The sequence below is a fragment of the Pseudochaenichthys georgianus genome, chromosome 8 (genome assembly GCF_902827115.2).
Source record: "Pseudochaenichthys georgianus chromosome 8, fPseGeo1.2, whole genome shotgun sequence".
NCBI lineage: Eukaryota > Metazoa > Chordata > Actinopteri > Perciformes > Channichthyidae > Pseudochaenichthys > Pseudochaenichthys georgianus.
The window spans coordinates 1,604,954-1,627,321 of NC_047510.2; the positions used below are offsets into that span (position 1 = coordinate 1,604,954).

The following is a 22,368-nucleotide window of genomic DNA, read 5'->3' on the forward strand; positions in this document are numbered from 1 at the left end:
CCAAAAGGAGGGAAAGTGGCAACATGGAAAAAGAGGAAAATAATAACGTAGTAAATAATATAGTTCTCACTCTGATCACGTCTCTACCTCCGCCATCTCATCTTACCCTTCTCTGGGTCTCTGTCTTCTCTCACAAGACTTCAGATCCCCCTGCATGTACACCCACACACCCCCACACACCCCCCACACACACACACACACACACACACACACACACACACACACACACACACACACACACACACACACACACACACACACACACACACACACACCCCACACACACACACACACACACACACACACACACACACACACACACACACACACACACACACACACACACACACACACACACACACACACACACACGCCCTCCCACTCACCCCCTACGGCTTGTGCTCCTGGCCTCATTGTAGCCAACTGATAGCTTGAACATCCAGGGAATGTTCCTTCATCAAAACACTCTCCCATCTCATTAACAGCCTGACAGCTGGATAAAAGAGAAATGATGTGATGGGCTCTGTTTCAGCCTCTTTTTCCTCTTCACTGCCCTACCTTTTTTTGCCAGGTGTGTGCAAGACGAAAACACATGAAAGGGAACAGAAACGATGGTGCTGTAAATGGCTTTCAGGGAACAGACATCATGAGATGGAGCAAGACAAATGGAGTGAAAGTGGAGACATTTTCTTGCATCACCGCACATTGTGCCTTCAGTAAATGGGTTGACGCTCGGATAGCCACACGTCATTCACCATTTGTCATTGTTTTGAAACATCTTTAGGCAATTACATTGTCATTTGGAGGAATTTGTAATCAGAATCAGAAATACTTTAAAAATCCCAAATCGTTTTTTCTGACAGTTGTTCCATTAGAGAATGATACAATAAAAGATAAATGACATTACATATTATATATTAATAATATAATAATAATACATTTGAATTATAAGCACTTTCTGAGGTGCTCAAAGACATTTTACACTTTTATAAAACAGGAAAAAAAAAAATGGAAAGATAATGGAAATAAAAGACAAAATAAGATATAGTACATTTTCATCCTATTAGACATTAGCATGATAAATGATCTTTTCACTTAAATTGTGTATGTTGTGATTGTGACTTTATTTAAGTAAAAATCCATTCATTCATTACTAAATGCATTTATAAATCAATGTATTCATTCTCACAACCTATCTGGGTCTAATCATTTTTAATCTTGTGAGTGTTCATCGTCAAAATATAATCAAACTGAGAGACTTATGCATTAAAGATATATTAAATAAATCCAGGTTGATGCTTTTTACCAGACTACAAAGTGTAGGGACTGGTTGCGCCCTAAACTTCAAAGACACCCCCTCAACACAACTTGATGACCCTGAGAAACTTGGACTAAATGAACCGATCTGCACTTAACCAAACTCCCCATAAGCTTTCTGCAAGTTTACCATAACATCTGAGGTCGCCTGGCAAACATCATTTACTCTACAGAGAACTCACTCACATCTACCAGTCGCGCTCATTGGAGTTACAGATCATTTAGGTCAAAGGTCAAATCAAAAAGAGGAAAGGTGTCTGCAGGCTCACCACACACACACACCAAACATTTTTGGTTAAGTCCAGAATCTGGAGCTCTGTTAGTGCTCAAGGGCAACTTCATCGCATGTGTGTCTGTATTTGTGTGTGTGTGTGGTGTGTGTGTGTGTGTGTGTGTGTGTGTGTGTGTGTGTGTGTGTGTGTGTGTGTGTGTGTGTGTGTGTGTGTGTGTGTGTGTGGTGTGTGTGGTGTGTGTGTGTGTGTGTGTGCTGAGTTAGCATCGAGTGGCTTATTTGACCACAGTCAGTCTGGTGGGAGCGTTCAAACACTCAAGGCCCAAACGGCTCTGATAGCCGGTTGTGATAACCTCTGATGACCTCTGTGTCTGACATCATCACCGCCAGACAGAGGTCAGCCAGAGGGTCAGCCGGTGGGGGGGGGGGGTGCAGGGGCGACTTACCCGAATATACAAAGGAGAGATGAATGTGTGTGTGCCAGGGTGTGTGTGTATAAAAAGAAGGACTATGCATTATCACAGTCAAAAAGCCTAAGAGCATGTTTTAGGGTTTTAATATTATTAGGTGTTTCAAGCAGTTCAACTTTATGTAACCTGTTAAGCTTAAACATTAAAGATGAAGACACCATTTCGTCACTTGATTAATGTAATAACGAGATATAAAACAAATTATTCAGTACTTTTGTTATTTTAAGTTTACTTTGATGCCGATACTGACACATTTTGAATCTTTGAACTTTATCTAAAACAGAGTACTTTAAAAAGGTGGTATTACTACTTTGACTCAAAAAAGGCTTTGGATATTTCCTCCACCAACGTTCTCTCACTGAAGGTCGACGCCAGACCCCAGATAGAACATAATAACAAAGGAATAAATCAAAGTGATATAGTAGCTCCAGTGGTAACAGGACCCAGCTACCGTAAAAGCACAGACGTCACACTGCTGCTGTTCTCCTGTCTCACTCCGCGACTGAGGCACTAACCAGTCAAACTCCTGACGTCACAGCACTCGAGTGCCAGAGAGCGATCGCAGGCCCGCCAAGCGTCAGCAGGGTAAAGTACGTACGGGGAAAAACCAAGCACACGCAGGGTTACGCGCACGCTTTAAGAACGAGGGTTCATTGTGAGTCTGGGAAGTGTCACAGCAAGTTTATTGCACTCCTTCTACAGGACACTCTGCATGCTCAGTGCAGGCAGACAGAGAGGTGTTTTGCATACACACAAAACAAAAGGGTAATACAAATTGCTGCTGTCAGTTAGCATCTATGTTAGCATCATCTTGACTGTGAAACATCTGTGCATTAAACAAACTAGTGCAGAGGAATGATTGTGTCTGTTACATGGAAATACTGTGAGAAAAAGAGAAGCTGAGATCTGATTTTCTATTTTTTCTGCACAGCAGGCGAATCAGTGGAGTCCTCTGGGGTTCCTTCCTTGAGAAATCCCTAACAGACTGTTGAGCATGCTCAGTGCGGTTTTCCCACAGAACTGGCGTGGTTTGCGTCCTTGGTCCTGCTGTGTGACCCTCTCTTACTGCACACTGCGTCACGCTGCCCAGAGAGCGGTCACTTCCTTGAGACTGCTGCTCATTCTCAGCTGAAGCACCCGCCAGCTCAGCTTTTCATAACATGATGAAGATGAATATGGCTTCAAGTTTCCCCAGAAACACTGTTAGAAAACATGATTTGGGATAGATTTTCAATCACAACATGCAGTATGAGTATTTTTAGAATTAGGACTGATTATACTTTGTCTAGATCCCTCCCACTGCGGTCTAGTGTCTCCAGGGGTCCTTTCAGGATGCATGTCCCAGTCAGACTTCATGGGGAAGTACATGTCCAGTCTCATAGGCGTTTTACACAACCCATCCGGCTACATGAGGTACGGATGGGTTGTGTACTGTTAGTCACCAGCCCACCGCCCCCTGCATTGTCCAGGACAGGGTGTGATGTAGGGGTGTGGGGGGGAGGCCACCTTTCCTCCCCCTGATGGAGCTGAAACACACCCTCTTTCACAATCTGCATTCATCCCTTCGCTGTGGGACGTCAGATCCTGGAGACACATGTGCTTACTCACACTAGGCCTCAGAGGATGCAATGCGGGACAGCAAAGAATTCCTGGAAGGAACCAAATATTCACGCACGCATGCACGCACACGCACACACGCACCACACGCACACACACACACACACACACACCCACACACACACACACACACACACACACACACACACACACACACACATGCCTGTAAACCTGACTCAACGCTTGACACACATTGACTCCCACCCAGTGTGCATGCCACGATCAGGTGTAAGTCATCACATATTTAAGAACATCCTATAAATTAAATATTATTTTGGCTCAAGATACAAACTAGTAAACAGAGGCAGGAAACACTGGTTGGTTCTTCCTGTCTTTGTACAGGATTTTTTTTTAATATTTCCCAACTGAAAGAGATCAGTCACGATTTATGGTCAAACTATCCTTGCCTCCTTTTCCAGTTATCTTCCACCCCTTTAATGGGAGAGTTTGTATTTTTTTTAATTGGGGTTATATGAGGTAGCTCCAGAATCAGTAAAAAAAAAAAGGCCTACCAAAAAAGTAGGGTTTGTTTCTTTGGCTAGCTTGCGGCGCTACATACAGCTGTCATTTTCATAAAAAAAAAAAACAAGCTCAAAGTTGAAATAATTGTAAGTTTGAGCAAAGCGCTCGACAACAAATTCAAGCCAATGCTTCGGCCGAGCTCATAGAACACACAAGCCGTTTTACCGCTTGTCATGCGAATCCAGCTTAAGACACAACTCCCTACTTCTTCTTTCACTGGAGTTTGGAGGCTTCGGCACGATCACAGACAACAGCTTCAGTTCCCAGACGGAAACAGGGACTTAATAACTTCCTCAAAACAACATAAATTGATGAAACTATCCCTAATACACCATATACTTAAACTGAATATTAAGTCAGCCTTTCTTACAAAATAAGTTTAGATGTTGACCAACACTTTCGTGTGCCTATATGTATATGTAAAGGTCCATACTTAATTGTGTGCCAACTGCCAACCATGGTATACTGTAAAGGTGAAACACTGACTATATGAGTACCTCACAAAACCCCATTTCAAAACATCCCATCTGTCAGGAAACGTCAGTCTCCCAGTAGAGATTTTAACATACTGGTACAGAAATAGATCAAGGCTTGTGTATCTTCCAATGCACTATACAAACGGTGCTACTTCCTCTATCTCCCTGCTGTGTGCTTTATTACCGTGCCTCTACAGCAACTCCACAAGGGTTAGCCGTGCCAGATTAGCAATAGGTAGACCAGGGAGACTGCTGGAGTCTCAGGTGATAAAACAGACTCATTATAATGATGAAATTAGCAATAGATGTTGACTTACTTGGTGGTCTCCTGGCTGGTGCCTTATGCTTTTCTATAGGGCCCTATGACAGTGTGCTAACCACTGATGATAATTCCACTGTCTTCATTCCAATGAGAATAATAGAGAGATCAAGAGGTCAACGGTGTATTGATTATGTTCTCTCTGTGGTAAATTGCTGCTTAGATTTATCAAACACCTCCAATAAAAATGCCACACATCATATATTCAAGGACATTAATCATTGGATTGTGTTGTTTGCAACATTGCTCTCACAAATCACGGTGATTGAAGATGTTCTCGGTGCTGGAGAGATAGGAAAGGAAGGGAAGATTAATGAGGGATGTCAGGTTCCTGCACTGCCTTACCTCTAAAACCTTCTTGACTCATCTATTGCCCCTCGAAGACTTACATCTGCTTTTCTCTTGGAAATTAAAACTGAATTGATTTATTTTGTCCATAAAAGAAGGCAGACAAACTAACATATAGGCAAAAGGCTTTAGGAAACATTGATTTAAAGGGTTATACCTGCCAAACCACAAATGCATATAAAGCTGCATTAATCACTAGGGGACAGCACTTCGTAACAAGCTCAGCTCAACACTTTTTAAATGACTCACCTATTCCTCATATTAAACGAACAAGGCATCAGTGCTCCTCGGTATAGATCCTGACAGTCTTTGAACTCGACTAGAGGGTTGAACAATATTCCTCCAGAGGTTGTTCCTTCATGTTGGGTTTTGATGGTGGTAGAGAGCAAGGATTCTTTTTTCTTTGGGTGTTCAAGGTTTAGTCGTAGTATTATGATGTACAGTCTATAAACCATACTCAGCACAAACACCTCAAGCTGTACTGTTCAAACCTGAGCAAAGGTGGCCTCTTTAAAGCAATGTGAGCAATGTTGCTTTGAGAATACCAACAATTACCAACTTTGTAGTTCTCTAATTTCGACACTGTGTAATTTATCTTTCAGCTCGATTTGGGTTGATAGCCCCTTTTACTGTTTTAAGTCACTGTCAACCTTTTATACAGACACAGCCTACACCTGTGTTCAGGAAAATTGTTATATAGTTGAATACTTAACAGCTAACCCTAACCCGAATGCTGAACAAGACAAGTTTATGTGATTAAATATATTTTAATTGACTTTACCTCAAACTAAAACCAGGACAACACCAAAGCCTGACAACACCGTGTTAGCAAACGTTCCTGAGACACGCCCTTAAGCACATCCTGCTTTTATAATTTACTGAATGAACATCATGGTCTTTTGAAGAAAAACTAGCAATTAAGACCATAAGCGCATGTGAATAATAAATAAATCTAGTTGAAAGTGGAGTCATATTCTCATAGACCTCTGTACATTCAGACCTTTTGGAAACCAGCGCTCCCTGTTGGCCACCTTAAAGAATGCACCTTTAAGGAACTTCTGCATTGGCTTTAGTTTCCAGAGGTGTGGGTTGACTTGGGGATAAAGGCTCAGTGTTGTGTTAACAGCTTATTGCACCGCCCCCAAGTGGTCAAAAAAGTATGATAAGTTATAAATAAATAAATAAAATAAGTGGAAGGGTGAGGCCACAATACTAAATCACCAGCAGATTTATTTTACAACTATAGCAGTCTAACTACAGAAAAGAGGATGTAGGACATGTTTTTATTATGACTAACTTTGCATGCCCACCTCAAAGTACCCAGTTTCCTTTGGTCTACCACTACACACTAGTTCATTGCGACAAGCAGGAAGTTTACTGGCACCAAAGTCAACCCAAAGCGTGCCTGTCAGTGTTCCAGAAACCAAACAGCCTTTTGTTCCACTGTAACAAATAAGAAACCCTAAACCAGAGAATGTCAGGACTGTTTGGTGCCAACATAGTTCTGATAATCGTGCAGAAAACAGAATTCTTACAGAAATAGTTCTCCACAGCACAGGCATGCTGACAATAATCAAGCCACACAAAAAACTATTGTGTTTAGAAATGTTTATTCTAAATGGACCTTTCATTATTTCTGCTTTCTGCTACAGGCCAGTGGCGAGGTCAGAACGCAGATGTATATCTGATTTGTGTTTTTCTTGGCTGACTGCAGGCTTATTAGCATGCTGCGTGGATCTCCTTGCAATTCCCCTTGTGATGGAGGTTGACTGTGTGTGTGCGCCATCCCTGCAAAAGCAATTCAGTTTGTGTTCATTAGATAATGTCATCGCTGAGTTAAATATGCTAAAGCCACACATTTAGACCGAATGAAACCAGTTAATTTCAACAACGGCCTGCTGACTCTGTATGTTAGCATAAAGACCTCATTGTGAACAGAGCTCTCTTATAGAACTGGGCTCCACACATCTTTGTTGTTCACTATAGCTTGTGCATATATGCTAAAGCATAGTAAGGACAGAGAAAATGTTGCTTAAAGAGGAAATAAGGGGAAAAGGGGCCATGAGAAAACACTTATCTTGTGTTTGCTCAGCATATTTCAGGCTGTTTTTCTGCTGATGGCTCTGCGTAGAGCCCCTGCAGTCTTTAACTCCACCATGCTATAGATGAGTTGCTACTTTGATGGAATGATGCATAAAGGGCTATGCAAAACACATCATGCAGTGGTCAGGCAACTCAACTTGAAAGAAAACCATGTGTTTGTGTGTGAGTGCTTTTGTCGGACAGGCAGCAGTGTATAGGGAGGGTGTGAGTCATGTAGTAAACAGTGGATCGGCCTACGCCAGTGGTTCTCAAACCTTTTCTGTCAGGCCCCCCCTTTGGAGAAAAAAAAAAGTCGGGCCCCCCCCAACACAAATAGTCAGGCTCAGTGGCGGCGCCAGATATTTATTTTGGGGGTACTGTGGGTAGCTTGACGTTTCATAGAGGGTGCTCAAACATTTAGGGTTTCCCATTAATGTACCGGTCGCTACAGTGGAATTTTCTACTGCAACACTCCCCACGCAAATACACAATGTACCTGCGACTGTTACAATGAAGGCTCGATAATCAGCTCACGGCATATAGGTGTAAGCAGGGGTCAAGTGCTATTTTTTATAGGTGGTGTGTGGACCTCACATAGGGGGGTCCGGGGGCAAGCTCCCCCGGGAAGATTTTTAAATATTGAAGTTAAAAGCATCAATCTGGTGCACTTTGAGAGCAAAATGAAGAGATCTATGGATACATCTCTCAACACAGAACTGTAAACAGATTTACTATTTCTTTATGGATATTTTACAAATCACTCCCCTTTTAAACTTTATTCATTTTTTAATGTCATATAGTATTTCATACCTGTTTTTAATTTATTCTCTTATTTTTTTAGAACTATAATGATCATATAAACGTGAGTAGTGATACAAATGCCACTTCAATCTCATTAGTATGCAGAAAAAGTGACAGGTCGCCCCGCCCCTTTTGGGAAGTCCCGCCTTATTTGACCGGAAGTCCCGCCTTTTTATTTTATTTTGAAACCGGAAGTCCCGCCTCGTTCGACCGGAAGTCCCGCCTCGTTCGACCGGATGTCCCGCTTCCGGCGGATGTCCCGCCCCCGCTTCCGGTTTTCAAAATAAAATAAAAAATAAATTAAAATTAAAAAATGAGAAAAATAAAATGCCGTTGTTTTCAATCAATTAATATGCCTAGGATATATGTCCCGCCTCCTTACCACTTCCTGTGTGGTTAATCCTGTATACAGTATCGAATGTAACTTACAAATACTTGCAAATAACATGAAATTAATCCCAAAAGTAAGGCATCTTAAAAACATATATTTAAACCTCTCTGTTTTTGCAAACAGGACATGAGGGGAGAGAACATATGGTGGAGGAGGGGGAACACACACACACACACACACACACACACACACACACACACACACACACACACACACACTTTCCCCCGCCCCTCACCCTCTCCCTCTGTCTAAATAAAAAGCCATCGTCTTTAGTCACTCTTAAATATTTTTCAAGTCGAGAGAAAATGGCCAAGAGACGTCTTGATATGAATTTAATCAGCGAGACACCGGTGACAACTTACAGCCATCCGTTGGGTGCTCCAAATCAAAGTAAAGCATATAAAAAACAGATATTTTAAAAAGTCAGCCTTTTTGCTAAAGGATAAGGGTGGGGGAAAACCACAAACCCCCTATGGAGAAGTCATAAACCCCCTATGGAGACAAACATGTTGTAAACAGAGGGAGGTAGGTAGGTAATATACTTAAATATATATATATAGAAAGTCAGAGAATATTTATCAGAGGATAAACCATATACATTTGTACAAGTCGACACTGGTGCATTTTGTAAGAAAACAGAGTTTTCGTACTCAGACCGCTGCAACAATTTCAAGCAGATCTCTGTGATATGCAGTCGCTGTCCGAATATAATGATGGTTTTAATTATTTATTAACAGTCGTAAATGTATATAGAAAAACCTGTGCTCAAACATTAAAGAAAAAGAAGGGTAAGGTTACCAAAAAGCTTTTGATATAGTTTTAACACACAGCGAGATCCCTAAAAAGTCACTAACAGCTGCGGGGAAAGAATTCTTTTAAATAAAGTTTTTCAAAACTTGTTGAAGAAAAGAGGTATTGCATATTATACAACAGCCATTGACATATAGGCATGTAGGGTAGAAAGATTTAACCGTACGCTGAAAACTAAAATGTGGAGGTATTTTACAGCTAAAAAGACTCATAGATAGCGTTTTTTATGTATGACAACTTTACAACTGGTAGAAAGTTAAGTACTTTTTCTGAGCAGATTTTCTTTAAGACTGTGACTCTTAACACACCAACCCCCCGAGAGCCAGACATACTCATCCCCTTTTCAACGTATTTTGTTTTTGTCTTTCTCGCTTTTTTTTTCCATTATATTTTTTAAAAAACTACATAGTGATTGCTAGCAAAAATACAACATGCAACTAATACATTATACAATATTACGACTTTTTGCGATATTTTCAACACAATATACTTGTACCCTTTTTTTTTTTTTTGTAGGACTTCAAGATATGTTGCATGTCATGCATAAACACGGTGTCATCTTTCTTGAAACTGACGTGCTGTCCGTTTTACAAACAAGTTATGTTTATGCTTCTTCATCCTCTGAATGTTCCTCCCCGTCCCTCTTCACAATAACAATCAAGGTGGATCTGTGAAATGAAACACCTCTTCCCAAAGCGTGACTACCCTATTGAGGGCATGCAGTAGGGGCAGTAGGGCAGTAGGGTCTAAATCGATGGGCCAGATATACTAACATGCAGAACGGTATGTTTGAAAAAGACTAACCATTTATCCAGTTCAAGCTGTCTTTAAGATGTGACATCGCGCTCTGACTATTTCCCATAAAATCGTGACAAACTATTACTTGTTCTTACATTTGACCTCTTGCTGCTTGGTTGAAAATGATAGATGAAAAATAACTTTTTTAAAAAAGAGTCAAACCACAAATGTTTTAAGATTGTTACAAAATGTAAAAAATAAAAAAGGTCTGGAGACAAAATTAATTCAGGTGACTCTGGCTTTATTAGGACAACAAACATATAATACAAATGGGTTAGGGGTTAAATATAACCATCGTGGACTTAATAGTCTAACAAAATACTTTTATCTGAATACATTTGTTCTTTTTAAGAGCACTTTTTGAAATTATTTATTTATTATTTCAGTGGAACAATCCAGTGTTTGTTAACATTAACGCTTTCTTCTCTTTTTCTTGTGTTACTAAGATACTTTTAAACACACTTTGGTGTATGCAACACTTGTTCAGATAAACAAGGTTTTTTCTTTTCTGATAAACTTACATATTTTAGTTATTTTATGTTACCAAGATACTTTGAGATACACCCTGATGTACGCAACACTTAACAAAGGGTATAATATGAAGTAGTTGGTAAGGAAGGGGTTTTTCTTTAAGGGTGCAAAACTTTAGAACAGGGTAAAATATTCATTAATTTGTATTGAATTGAGTTTTCTTTTTCTGATTTTCAACATACTATATGACTTTTACATATTTCTGACGTACTATACTTTTTTGACTTTTTCTGTAGAATCTTGACAAAACTATTACTTGTTCTTAAATGATGACCTATTGCTGGAGATGAGATGAAAAAGCTACAACGCTTAAAGAACTTTTTTCTAAAAACTCTCAATTCTACACTGACTCCCCCCACTCAACGCAATAAGTCCCACCCCACTCAGCAAATCATCTAAAACGAAGGACCCCATCAAGACGACCGTTGAAAACTAGCCATGGATCTGAGAAAAACCAAGTCTGATGTAGCCTACCCTTATTATCACCAGGATAATGGATATGGGCTTAATGACTGGATGGTACAAAGTAGGGGAGAGGATGTTCCCGAAGAAGAGCTCTCCTCTATATGTAATAGTATTGTAAACGAAACATTTAAAGTGGTCCCGGAATCTTCATTTTTCAGAAACATTCTGTAACATTACCGAAGAAATTACACTTACTCTTTTTCTTGTGTTACCAAGATACTTTTAGATACAGTTTGGTGTCTGAAAACTGAAACTGGGTGAATATAAAGTACTTTATAAGGAATTCGGATTCTTTTAAAGGCAGATTTTGGCTTTTTTCTCTTGCCAAGATACTTTTAGACACACTTTGAGGGATGCAAAACCTTAAAACTAGAAAATGAAGTACAGTCTGATTAGATTTTTTCTTAAAGACTGTTTCTCTAAAAGGTAAGTTTGTGATTTTAACAATTTTCCCTGACACTTGGCAGATTTGTGTGTAATTCTCTCACAAAGGAACTGTAAGATACACTTTTTATGTATGCAAACCTTAAACTTTTTTTTTTTTTTTGAAAATAAAATACTTTGTCTGAATACATTTTCTTTAAAGGCACTTTTTTTATTTTAACGCTATTTCAGTGGAAAAATACAGTTTTGTTGACATCAAGGCTTTTTTCTCTTTTCTTGTGTTACTAAGATACTTTTAGACACACTTTGATGTATGCAACACTTGTTCAGTTAAACAAGGGTTTTTTTTTTCTGATAAACTTACATATTTTAGTTATTTTATGTTACCAAGATACTTTGAGATACACCCTGATGTACGCAACACTTAACAAAAGGGTATAATATGAAGTACTTGGTAAGGAAGGGGTTTTTCTTTAAGGGTGTAAAACTTTAGAACAGGGTAAAATATTCATTAAATTGTATTGAATTGAGTTTTCTTTTTTGATTTTCAACATACTATTTGTACACAATGACTTTTCCATATTTCTGATAAACTATACTTTTTCCGTAAAATCATGACAAACTATTACTTATTCTTAAATTTCATCTATTGCTGGAGATGAGATGAAAAAGCTACAACGCTTAAAGAACTTTTTTTCTAAAAACTCTCAATTCTATAATTGACTCCCCCATTCAACGCAATGAGCCCCACCCTCCACTCAGCAAATCTTCTAAAACGAAGGACCTCACTAAGACGATCGTTGTAAACTAGCCATGGAGCAGAGAAAAGCCAAGACTCCCCCCGCGAGTTGCAGTCAGGAACAGAGTCCACCAGCGACACCACCATGTGGGAAACCCGAATCTTGCAGTACTACTGCTGCTGATGCTACTCCTCGGGTCAAGAAGTCTCGGTTTAGGGACACAGTGAAATCGGAATTGTTTTATATTCTGGAGATGGTGATGTATCGGTACAGAAAAGAAATCTGCAAAGAATGCCGACGCAGTAACCCCGACCAGAGGCAACACGATTGTCGGAATGACATGCCCGATTTCTTCTTCAGAAACAATTACAAAGCGTTAATGAAAAGACTTTGGCTCGCCGACTTCGTTGCAGTGATTGACCAGAGTCTTATTGAAAAAGGCATTTGCGAGGATAAACTGAGGATAGGACGCGCTTCGGAAGCCTTTCTGCACAAGCTTGTAAAATGCAGATGCCTCAAGGAGAGACTTGAAATATCCATACAGAGTTGGATGGAGAAGAAGAAGACTAACAAACAGCAGTCGGATGGAGAAGAAGCCAGGGACTTGTTCAATGCAGTGACTTTTTTCTTTAAGTAAAATAAAAATGGGAAACTACTATGCAAAACGCTCTGTATATATTGATCATAATGTAGTCCTTACCCGTTTAATAAGTGTGATGATGGGGACGATTGAAAACAGAATGAGTAGTGACCCCCGTGTAAGCAGAATGGCTGAAGTTTGTAAACTAGAAGACATTTTGGATATCGTTCGTTCTGGCAGTACTATTCAGGGTCATTGGGAAACGATTGTAAACGAAACATTTAAAGTGGTCCTGGAATCTTCATTTTCCGAAACATTCTGTAACATTATCTCAGAAATGAAACAAACATCAACAGTGTATCATGTGCTCTCATTGTATGCTCTGTTTGTAGATGTAATGCATCTTTGCGTCGAAAACAGCATAGACGTGAATATTTTGACTGAAGTGAAAAAACTCCATCACGATATCTCCAGTAATATGGGGAATTCTAAGCTGGAGACTGTCCTGGGGATGCTACAATCAGTATAACTATTGATTTTGCGTGTGAAAAAAATAAAAAAGTGTTTTTTACATCTAAAAACTGTTGTCATCATTTTAGCAAGGGGAGCGTGTCTGATACATGTGTATTACAGTCCTTCTTGTTGTGTTTTTCAGTGTTTTCTGTGTGTCTGTACACACAAAGCACACGTCATTATCTACTTTTCAGCTTTTATATAAAAAGTGTATCTTTCAGTAACTTTACCAGAGAATTTAAGCATAAATCTGTCAAATGTTCAAAACAGCCTTGTTTCACTGAAATACCCTCAAAATGACAAACTGCCATTAAGAGTCAGATTCTTAACCAAATCTACTGACACAAAGTACTTCGTTATCTACGTTTCAGCTTTTAAATACAAAAGTGTATCTTTCGGTAACCTTTTTGAGAGAATTAAGCATAAATCTGTCAAAGATTCTTAACGAAATCTACTGACACAAAGTACTTATTATCTACTTTTCAGCTTTTATACACAGAGTGTATCTTTCAGTAACTTTCCCAGAGAATTTAAGCATAAATCTGTCAAATGTTCAAAACAGCCTTGTTCACTGAAATACCCTCAAAATGACAAACTGCCATTATTACGAAATCTCCTCAAACAGGTACTTTCTACAGATGAAGCCTCCCACTCAACGCAATAAGTCCCACCCCACTCAGCAAATCATCTTACAAGTCTCTCCTTGAGGCATCTGCATTTTACAAGCTTGTGCAGAAAGGCTTCCGAAGCGCGTCCTATCCTCAGTTTATCCTCGCAAATGCCTTTTTCAATAAGACTCTGGTCAATCACTGCAACGAAGTCGGCGAGCCAAAGTCTTTTCATTAACGCTTTGTAATTGTTTCTGAAGAAGAAATCGGGCATGTCATTCCGACAATCGTGTTGCCTCGGGTCGGGGTTACTGCGTCGGCATTCTTTGCAGATTTCTTTTCTGTACCGATACATCACCATCTCCAGAATATAAAACAATTCCGATTTCACTGTGTCCCTAAACCGAGACTTCTTGACCCGAGAGTAGCATCAGCAGCAGTAGTACTGCAAGATTCGGGTTTCCCACATGGTGGTGTCGCTGGTGGACTCTGTTCCTGACTGCAACTCGCGGGGGGAGTCTTGGCTTTTCTCTGCTCCATGGCTAGTTTACAACGATCGTCTTAGTGAGGTCCTTCGTTTTAGAAGATTTGCTGAGTGGAGGGTGGGGCTCATTGCGTTGAATGGGGGAGTCAATTATAGAATTGAGAGTTTTTAGAAAAAAAGTTCTTTAAGCGTTGTAGCTTTTTCATCTCATCTCCAGCAATAGGTGAAATTTAAGAATAAGTAATAGTTTGTCATGATTTTACGGAAAAAGTATAGTTTATCAGAAATATGGAAAAGTCATTGTGTACAAATAGTATGTTGAAAATCAAAAAGAAAACTCAATTCAATACAATTTAATGAATATTTTACCCTGTTCTAAAGTTTTACACCCTTAAAGAAAACCCCTTCCTTACCAAGTACTTCATATTATACCCTTTTGTTAAGTGTTGCGTACATCAGGGTGTATCTCAAAGTATCTTGGTAACATAAAATAACTAAAATATGTAAGTTTATCAGAAAAAAAAAACCCATTGTTTAACTGAACAAGTGTTGCATACATCAAAGTGTGTCTAAAAGTATCTTAGTAACACAAGAAAAGAGAAAAAAGCCTTGATGTCAACAAAACTGTATTTTTCCACTGAAATAGCGTTAAAATAAAAAAAAGTGCCTTTAAAGAAAATGTATTCAGACAAAGTATTTTATTTTCAAAAAAAAAAAAAAAAAAGTTTAAGGTTTTGCATACATAAAAAAGTGTATCTTACAGTTCCTTTGTGAGAGAATTACACACAAATCTGCCAAGTGTCAGGGAAAATTGTTAAAATCACAAACTTACCTTTTAGAGAAACAGTCTTTAAGAAAAAATCTAATCAGACTGTACTTCATTTTCTAGTTTTAAGGTTTTGCATCCCTCAAAGTGTGTCTAAAAGTATCTTGGCAAGAGAAAAAAGCCAAAATCTGCCTTTAAAAGAATCCGAATTCCTTATAAAGTACTTTATATTCACCCAGTTTCAGTTTTCAGACACCAAACTGTATCTAAAAGTATCTTGGTAACACAAGAAAAAGAGTAAGTGTAATTTCTTCGGTAATGTTACAGAATGTTTCTGAAAAATGAAGATTCCGGGACCACTTTAAATGTTTCGTTTACAATACTATTACATATAGAGGAGAGCTCTTCTTCGGGAACATCCTCTCCCCTACTTTGTACCATCCAGTCATTAAGCCCATATCCATTATCCTGGTGATAATAAGGGCAGGCTACATCAGACTTGGTTTTTCTCAGATCCATGGCTAGTTTTCAACGGTCGTCTTGATGGGGTCCTTCGTTTTAGATGATTTGCTGAGTGGGGTGGGACTTATTGCGTTGAGTGGGGGGAGTCAGTGTAGAATTGAGAGTTTTTTAGAAAAAAGTTCTTTAAGCGTTGTAGCTTTTTCATCTCATCTCCAGCAATAGGTCATCATTTAAGAACAAGTAATAGTTTTGTCAAGATTCTACAGAAAAAAGTAAAAAAAAAAAAGTATAGTACGTCAGAAATATGTAAAAGTCATATAGTATGTTGAAAATCAAAAAAAGAAAATTCAATTCAATACAAATTAATGAATATTTTACCCTGTTCTAAAAGTTTTGCACCCTTAAAGAAAAACCCCTTCCTTACCAACTACTTCATATTATACCCTTTGTTAAGTGTTGTGTACATCAGGGTGTATCTCAAAGTATCTTGGTAACATAAAATAACTAAAATATGTAAGTTTATCAGAAAAGAAAAACCTTGTTTTATCTGAACAAGTGTTGCATACACCAAAGTGTGTTTAAAAGTATCTTAGTAACACAAGAAAAAGAGAAGAAAGCGTTAATGTTAACAAACACTGGATTGTTCCACTGAAATAATAAATAAATAATTTCGAAAAGTGCTCTTAAAAAGAACAAATGTATTCAGATAAAAGTATTTTGTTAGACTATTAAGTCCACTATGGTTATATTTAACCCCTAACCCATTTGTATTATATGTTTGTTGTCCTAATAAAGCCAGAGTCACCTGAATTAATTTTGTCTCCAGACCTTTTTTATTTTTTACATTTTGTAACAATCTTAAACATTTGTGGTTTGACTCTTTTTAAAAAAGTTATTTTTCATCTATCATTTTCAACCAAGCAGCAAGAGGTCAAATGTAAGAACAAGTAATAGTTTGTCACGATTTTATGGGAAATAGTCAGAGCGCGATGTCACATAAATGGTTAGTCTTTTTCAAACATACCGTACGTTCTGCATGTTAGTATATCTGGCCCATCGATTTAGACCCTACTGCCTTAGACGCATGCCCTCAATAGGGTAGTCACGCTTTGGGAAGAGGTGTTTCATTTCACAGATCCACCTTGATTGTTATTGTGAAGAGGGACGGGGGAGGAACATTCATAGGATGAAGAAGCATAAACATAACTTGTTTGTAAAACGGACAGCACGTCAGTTTCAAGAAAGATGACACCGTGTTTATGCATGACATGCAACATATCTTGAAGTCCTACAAAAAAAAAAGGTACAAGTATATTGTGTTGAAAATATCGCCAAAAGTCGTAATATTGTATAATGTATTAGTTGCATGTTGTATTTTTGCTAGCAATCACTATGTAGTTTTTTCCAAAAATATAATGGAAAAAAAAGCGAGAAAGACAAAAACAAAATACGTTGAAAAGTGGATGAGTATGTCTGTCTCTCGGGGATTGGTTTGTTAAGAGTCACAGTCTTAAAGAAAATCTGCTCAGAAAAAGTACTTAACTTTCTACCAGTTGTAGAGTTGTCATACATAAAAAACACTATCATAGGTCTCGGAGTGTTTTTAGCTGTAAAATACCTCCACATTTTAGTTTTCAGCGTACGGTTAAATCTTTCTACCATACATGCCTTTATGTCAATGGCGGTTATATATAATGTTGTATACCGTTTTTCTTCAACAAGTTTTGAAAAACTTTATTAAACTTTATTAAAGAATTCTTTCCCCTCAGCTGTTTGTAACTTTTTAGGGATCTCACTGTGTGTTAAAACTGTATCAAAAAGCTTTGGTAACCTTACCCTTCTTTTTCTTTTTAATGTTTGAGCACAGGTTTTTCTAAATACATTTATGACTGTTAACAAATAATTAAAGCCATCATTATATTCGGACAGCGACTGCTTGAAATTGTTGCAGCGGTCTGAGTACGAAAACTCTGTTTTCTTAACAAAATGCACCCGTGTCGACTTGTACAAATGTATATGCGTTATCCTCTGATAAATATTCTCTGACTTTCTATATATATTTAAGTATATTACCTACCTCCCCTCTGTTTACAACATGCTTGTCTCCATAGGGGGTTTATGACTTCTCCATAGGGGGTTTGGGGTTTTCCCCCTCCCTTATCCTTTAGCAAAAAAGGCTGACTTTTTAAAATATCTGTTTTTTATATGCTTTACTTTGATTTGGAGCACCCAACGGATGGCTGTAAGTTGTCACCAGTGTCTCGCTGATTAAATTCATATCAAGACGTCTCTTGGCCATTTTCTCTCGACTTGAAAAATATTTAAGAGTGACTAAAGACGATGGCTTTTTATTTAGACAGAGGGAGAGGGTGAGGGGCGGGGAAAGTGTGTGTGTGTGTGTGTGTTCCCCCTCCTCCACCATATGTTCTCTCCCCTCATGTCCTGTCATGTCCTGTTTGCAAAAACAGAGAGGTTTAAATATATGTTTTTAAGATGCCTTACTTTTGATTAATTTCATGTTATTTGCAAGTATTTGTAAGTTACATTCGATACTGTATACAGGATTAACCACACAGGAAGTGGTAAGGAGGCGGGACATATACCCTAGGCATATTAATTGATTGAAAACAACGGCATTTTATTTTTCTCATTTTTTTAATTTTAATTTATTTTTTATTTTATTTTGAAAACCGGAAGCGGGGGCGGGGCATCCGCCGGAAGCGGGGGCGGGACATCCGGTCGAACGAGGCGGGACTTCCGGTCGAACGAGGTGGGACTTCCGGTTTCAAAATAAAATAAAAAGGCGGGACTTCCGGTCAAATAAGGCGGGACTTCCGGTCGAAAAGGGGCGGGGCGACCTGTCACTTTTTCTGCATACTAATGAGATTGAAGTGGCATTTGTATTACTACTAGCATGTATAGTTCTGGGGACGGGGTGGGGGAGGGGGGACGCGGTGGACACGTTCAAATCCAGTTTTGGACAGTCTGCCGTGGTTCCATCCCATTTCAAGTGCTGTTCGAGAATCGGCTTAACCCTCGGAGCACACTCTCCAATCACAGAGCTTGAGGACTATCACGGGGTTTGTCAAACAGAGCACATGGTGTAGTCCAAACGATAGCTGGGGATTCTGGGTAGTGTAGTGTCTTCTGCCATCCTTTACTCCTCGGAATGGACGCTCACATTACCTTTAAGGGCAGCCTACACAAACGAATGCCGTGCTTCCATGAGCGTCAAATCCCGACGCAGATGGGAATACATTGCAATCAGTTGAAAGCTATTTGCGTCCCTTTATGATGCTGAAGGAGCCTAGGAGCGTCACAATTGGACGCCACGGACACTGACCAAACGTCGCTATTGGACGCTTAGGGAGTGAGAGTGTGTTGCCCTGGAAAACGTTCAAGCGTGGTCTGCCGCGAGCGAGCGGCAGGAGCGGGCTGTCAGCATCAGCTGTGTGCTTGGCTTGCTGTTTAAAACACCTTTTTTGTATCCATATCTCTCGCTAGAATCTCCCACCATCCAACTAACAACAACAACAACAACAACAACAACAACGTCAAGCCTTTTGGCTCTGAAACTACGAGGTGGGCCGAGGACAAATACCCATGCGTTAATCGCACGTTAAAATAATTAGTGGCGTTATTAACGCGTTAACGTGACAGTCCTAATATATACTATTACTAACATTTAATTTATTAGGACAACATTTTTTTTTAAATGTAATGTAACAAAGAAAATATATATTTTCTTAGAATGACAAAATAAAGGGTGTAAAAGGAAAAAAGTATTCATTTTAAAATGAATAACATATATATTTTGTTTAAGGTCAGCTATTGACAAGGGTCCTGTGTTGTCCTCAGTCACATGCAATTTATGTTTCCATTCCTCTTTGTGAAGGTACATTTTAAATTTGCATGCAGAAAATATTATATTGTCAAAACCATCTTTACGCTTGACGATGAAAGAGAAGGTGGAAAGACTATGTATGTTAAAAGTCAACTTCATATGAATACAATTAATATCAGCGGTGTTTGGCACCAGCAGAAACACAAAGCATTATGAATTGTGTTGTTAGGCAATAAAAGCACATGTTTCCCTGTGAGTATCATTCAAACTGTGTGTGACAGCGCAGAGGGAACAAGCTGTTTTAAGTTTGTTATATTCACAAAGTCAGTTTATCTTGATACGTTTCCTCCTGCTGTTTATCACCATGAACCAACTCCTAATATTCACATCGCAGTAGAAAATAAAAACACAATAAATCACACTTTCTTTTGCCACATTCTGGAAATCACTGCATTCAAAAATAAAGCTTCCTATTGTGAGCGGAACACAAATCTGCTTCGATTCCTGAATAGATTCCCAGCCAGCCTCCTTAGTGTCCATTTGCTTGCAGTCATAAAGAGCTAAATAAATAAAAAAACAGAATAATGGCAAATCAGATCTGACTGCCCACAATGCACTGCTCTGCTTGGCTGGTCTCCAGGGCGTTCAGCCATGGAGGGTCGGCCAGAGCTGCTGCGGGGATAGGAAGATGCTTTTATAGATGTTGTGGCACTGGGTAATACTTTAGGGGCCAGAGTCCTACCGAGAACCCGGAAATGTTGAGGAGCCCAACGTGTTATGTTAGAAACACATGGTACGTGTCCCCAGCACATAGAAACTGCTGACTCACATTTGTTTGCACAATTAGCAACAATTGCACTAATTAGCATGAATTACCATTAAAGCCATGGGGAGTCCATTTCTGACATTTTCAGTATCATACATTTCTGTTTCAACTAGAACTATTTGTACTTGATATATTTTGGGTGGATTTGTAAGATTCAGGGGACCGGATAATTTGCTCCCCTAAATTACAAAAATAATTGTCCACAGTAGAGATAATAATCTTCATCTTGTGCTCTCTATATCCAATGGCATTGCTCATAGAAATCAAAATATGGCCACTTTCCAGTTTAAACTGCAATTTTACTTCCTGAAAATGTCAGACATTGATTCAGCCTCCTCAATAACACCCAAGACCATTCCAAAATTGTCCAAACACACATGTCATCGTTTTACTTTTTTTACACATCTATAATGCCATTCATTTTAATAACGCAACTTGTGCTAATTGTGCAAATTGCCCAACATATGTAAGTTAGCATCCGGCAGTTTCTATGTGCTGGGGACCCGTTCTATACATTTCTAACAAAGCTTTGGTGTACTCAACATGTCAGGGTTCACTATGCTGGCAAAGACTAAACTGGAGAGGTGGTCCCAACGTAGAGGACCACCCTACATGAACACAGCCTCTTCCAATGACACCAGCATACGAGGCCGAATCATTTCCCATGAGTCCGTGCAGAGGCACATGTCTGGGAACATGCCTGTTGGTTGCTTCAGCATGCTGTTGGAATGGGGGGGGGTTATCGCTGTGCGGCGCGGCAGACATGCATCGCACCGCTGACTCTGCCATTGGATAAAGAACGGACAGAGGGAGAAAGCCAAAAGGAGAAAATGACAGCAGGAGCAGGAAGCAATGCTCACCCTCCGTACGCGGGGATTTGGGGTGGGGGAGCAGCCGCCCTGAATGTGTTGTACACCGCCCGTCCTCGACCTCTTAGGTGGGCTCCTCTGTACGCTACTGCTGCTGCTGCTGCTGCTGCTGCTGCTGCTGCACTGGCTGCTGGGTAGGGGAAGCCTGTTACTGGAGGCAGAGGACAGAATGAACACGGACCCTGAGGTCACCAAGACCCCAACACACGGCAACGTTCCTGCTCAAAGCTCAACGCTCATTGTCATGTGCAGCTACAGCGTAGATATGCAAACTTAATTCACAGGCTCCTCCAACAATGCAACGTAAATATATTGTATGTAAGACATTAAACTATTACAACATGTTTTTAAATAGCGCAAAAAGAAACTGCAGTAGAAATTAACTGTATGCAAATGAAATAGAATAAGATGAGCCAAAGAAGGACGTACAATTGAATGCTGAACAGTGAAATAAAAGACGTGTTATTGTAATAATAGATGAATATGTGAGATGCAAACAGTAAACATTCACATGATACGCAATGAAAACAGACAGTTTGTTTCTATGGTTACAAACTCTGCTTGTAATGTTCGTACAGCAGATATCTGCGTGTGAAGGTTAGTGGCAATCCAGGTCAAAGTTATAACAGTTTGAACTTTGAGCAACACTTTGGAGCGATGCTCAACACTGAGGCTAACACTGTTGGTCTGTCTAATACTGTAACAACATGTGTATTCTTATTTCACTGAATTCATGATTTTACTTTTTCTTATTCTTATCATCCCCGTGTATATTCTCATGTGTGTCTCTCTTATTCTGTTGCTGCTATAACACTTGGATTTCCCACAGAGCTCAATACATGTACATCTTATCCTAAATGACACGTACGAGGAATTCAACTGTATGTATTCTGTCTACAGTGTCTGTCCATATAGTATACGGTCTACCTGCTGTAGTGTATTCCATTTCTATCCTGCTATTTATTATTTATATACCACTATAAACTGTTCAATTATATCTCTCAGATATATATTTATATTATACTGGACATTACATCGCACTTTACTGCTCCTTTTGCACTTCTGGTTAGATGCTAACTAGTGCTGCGTACCGGTACGCCGAACCGGTACTGG

General features: G+C 39.3%; 1 protein-coding gene across 6 annotated transcripts in view; it reads right to left on the reverse strand.

Annotated features, from left to right (window-relative positions):
* The window catches only part of rbfox1 (RNA binding fox-1 homolog 1), a 299,812-nt gene that overhangs the window by 60,639 nt on the left and 216,805 nt on the right, over positions 1 to 22,368 (reverse strand). For 5 of the 6 annotated variants that reach the window (XM_034089337.1, XM_034089336.1, XM_034089339.1 and 2 more), the window contains exon 8: positions 21,247 to 21,406. In XM_034089337.1, coding sequence (XP_033945228.1) covers positions 21,247 to 21,406 — 160 coding nt within the window. The remainder of the gene's footprint in view (positions 1 to 21,246; positions 21,407 to 22,368) is intronic. The other variant, XM_034089338.1, reaches the window with a different exon arrangement.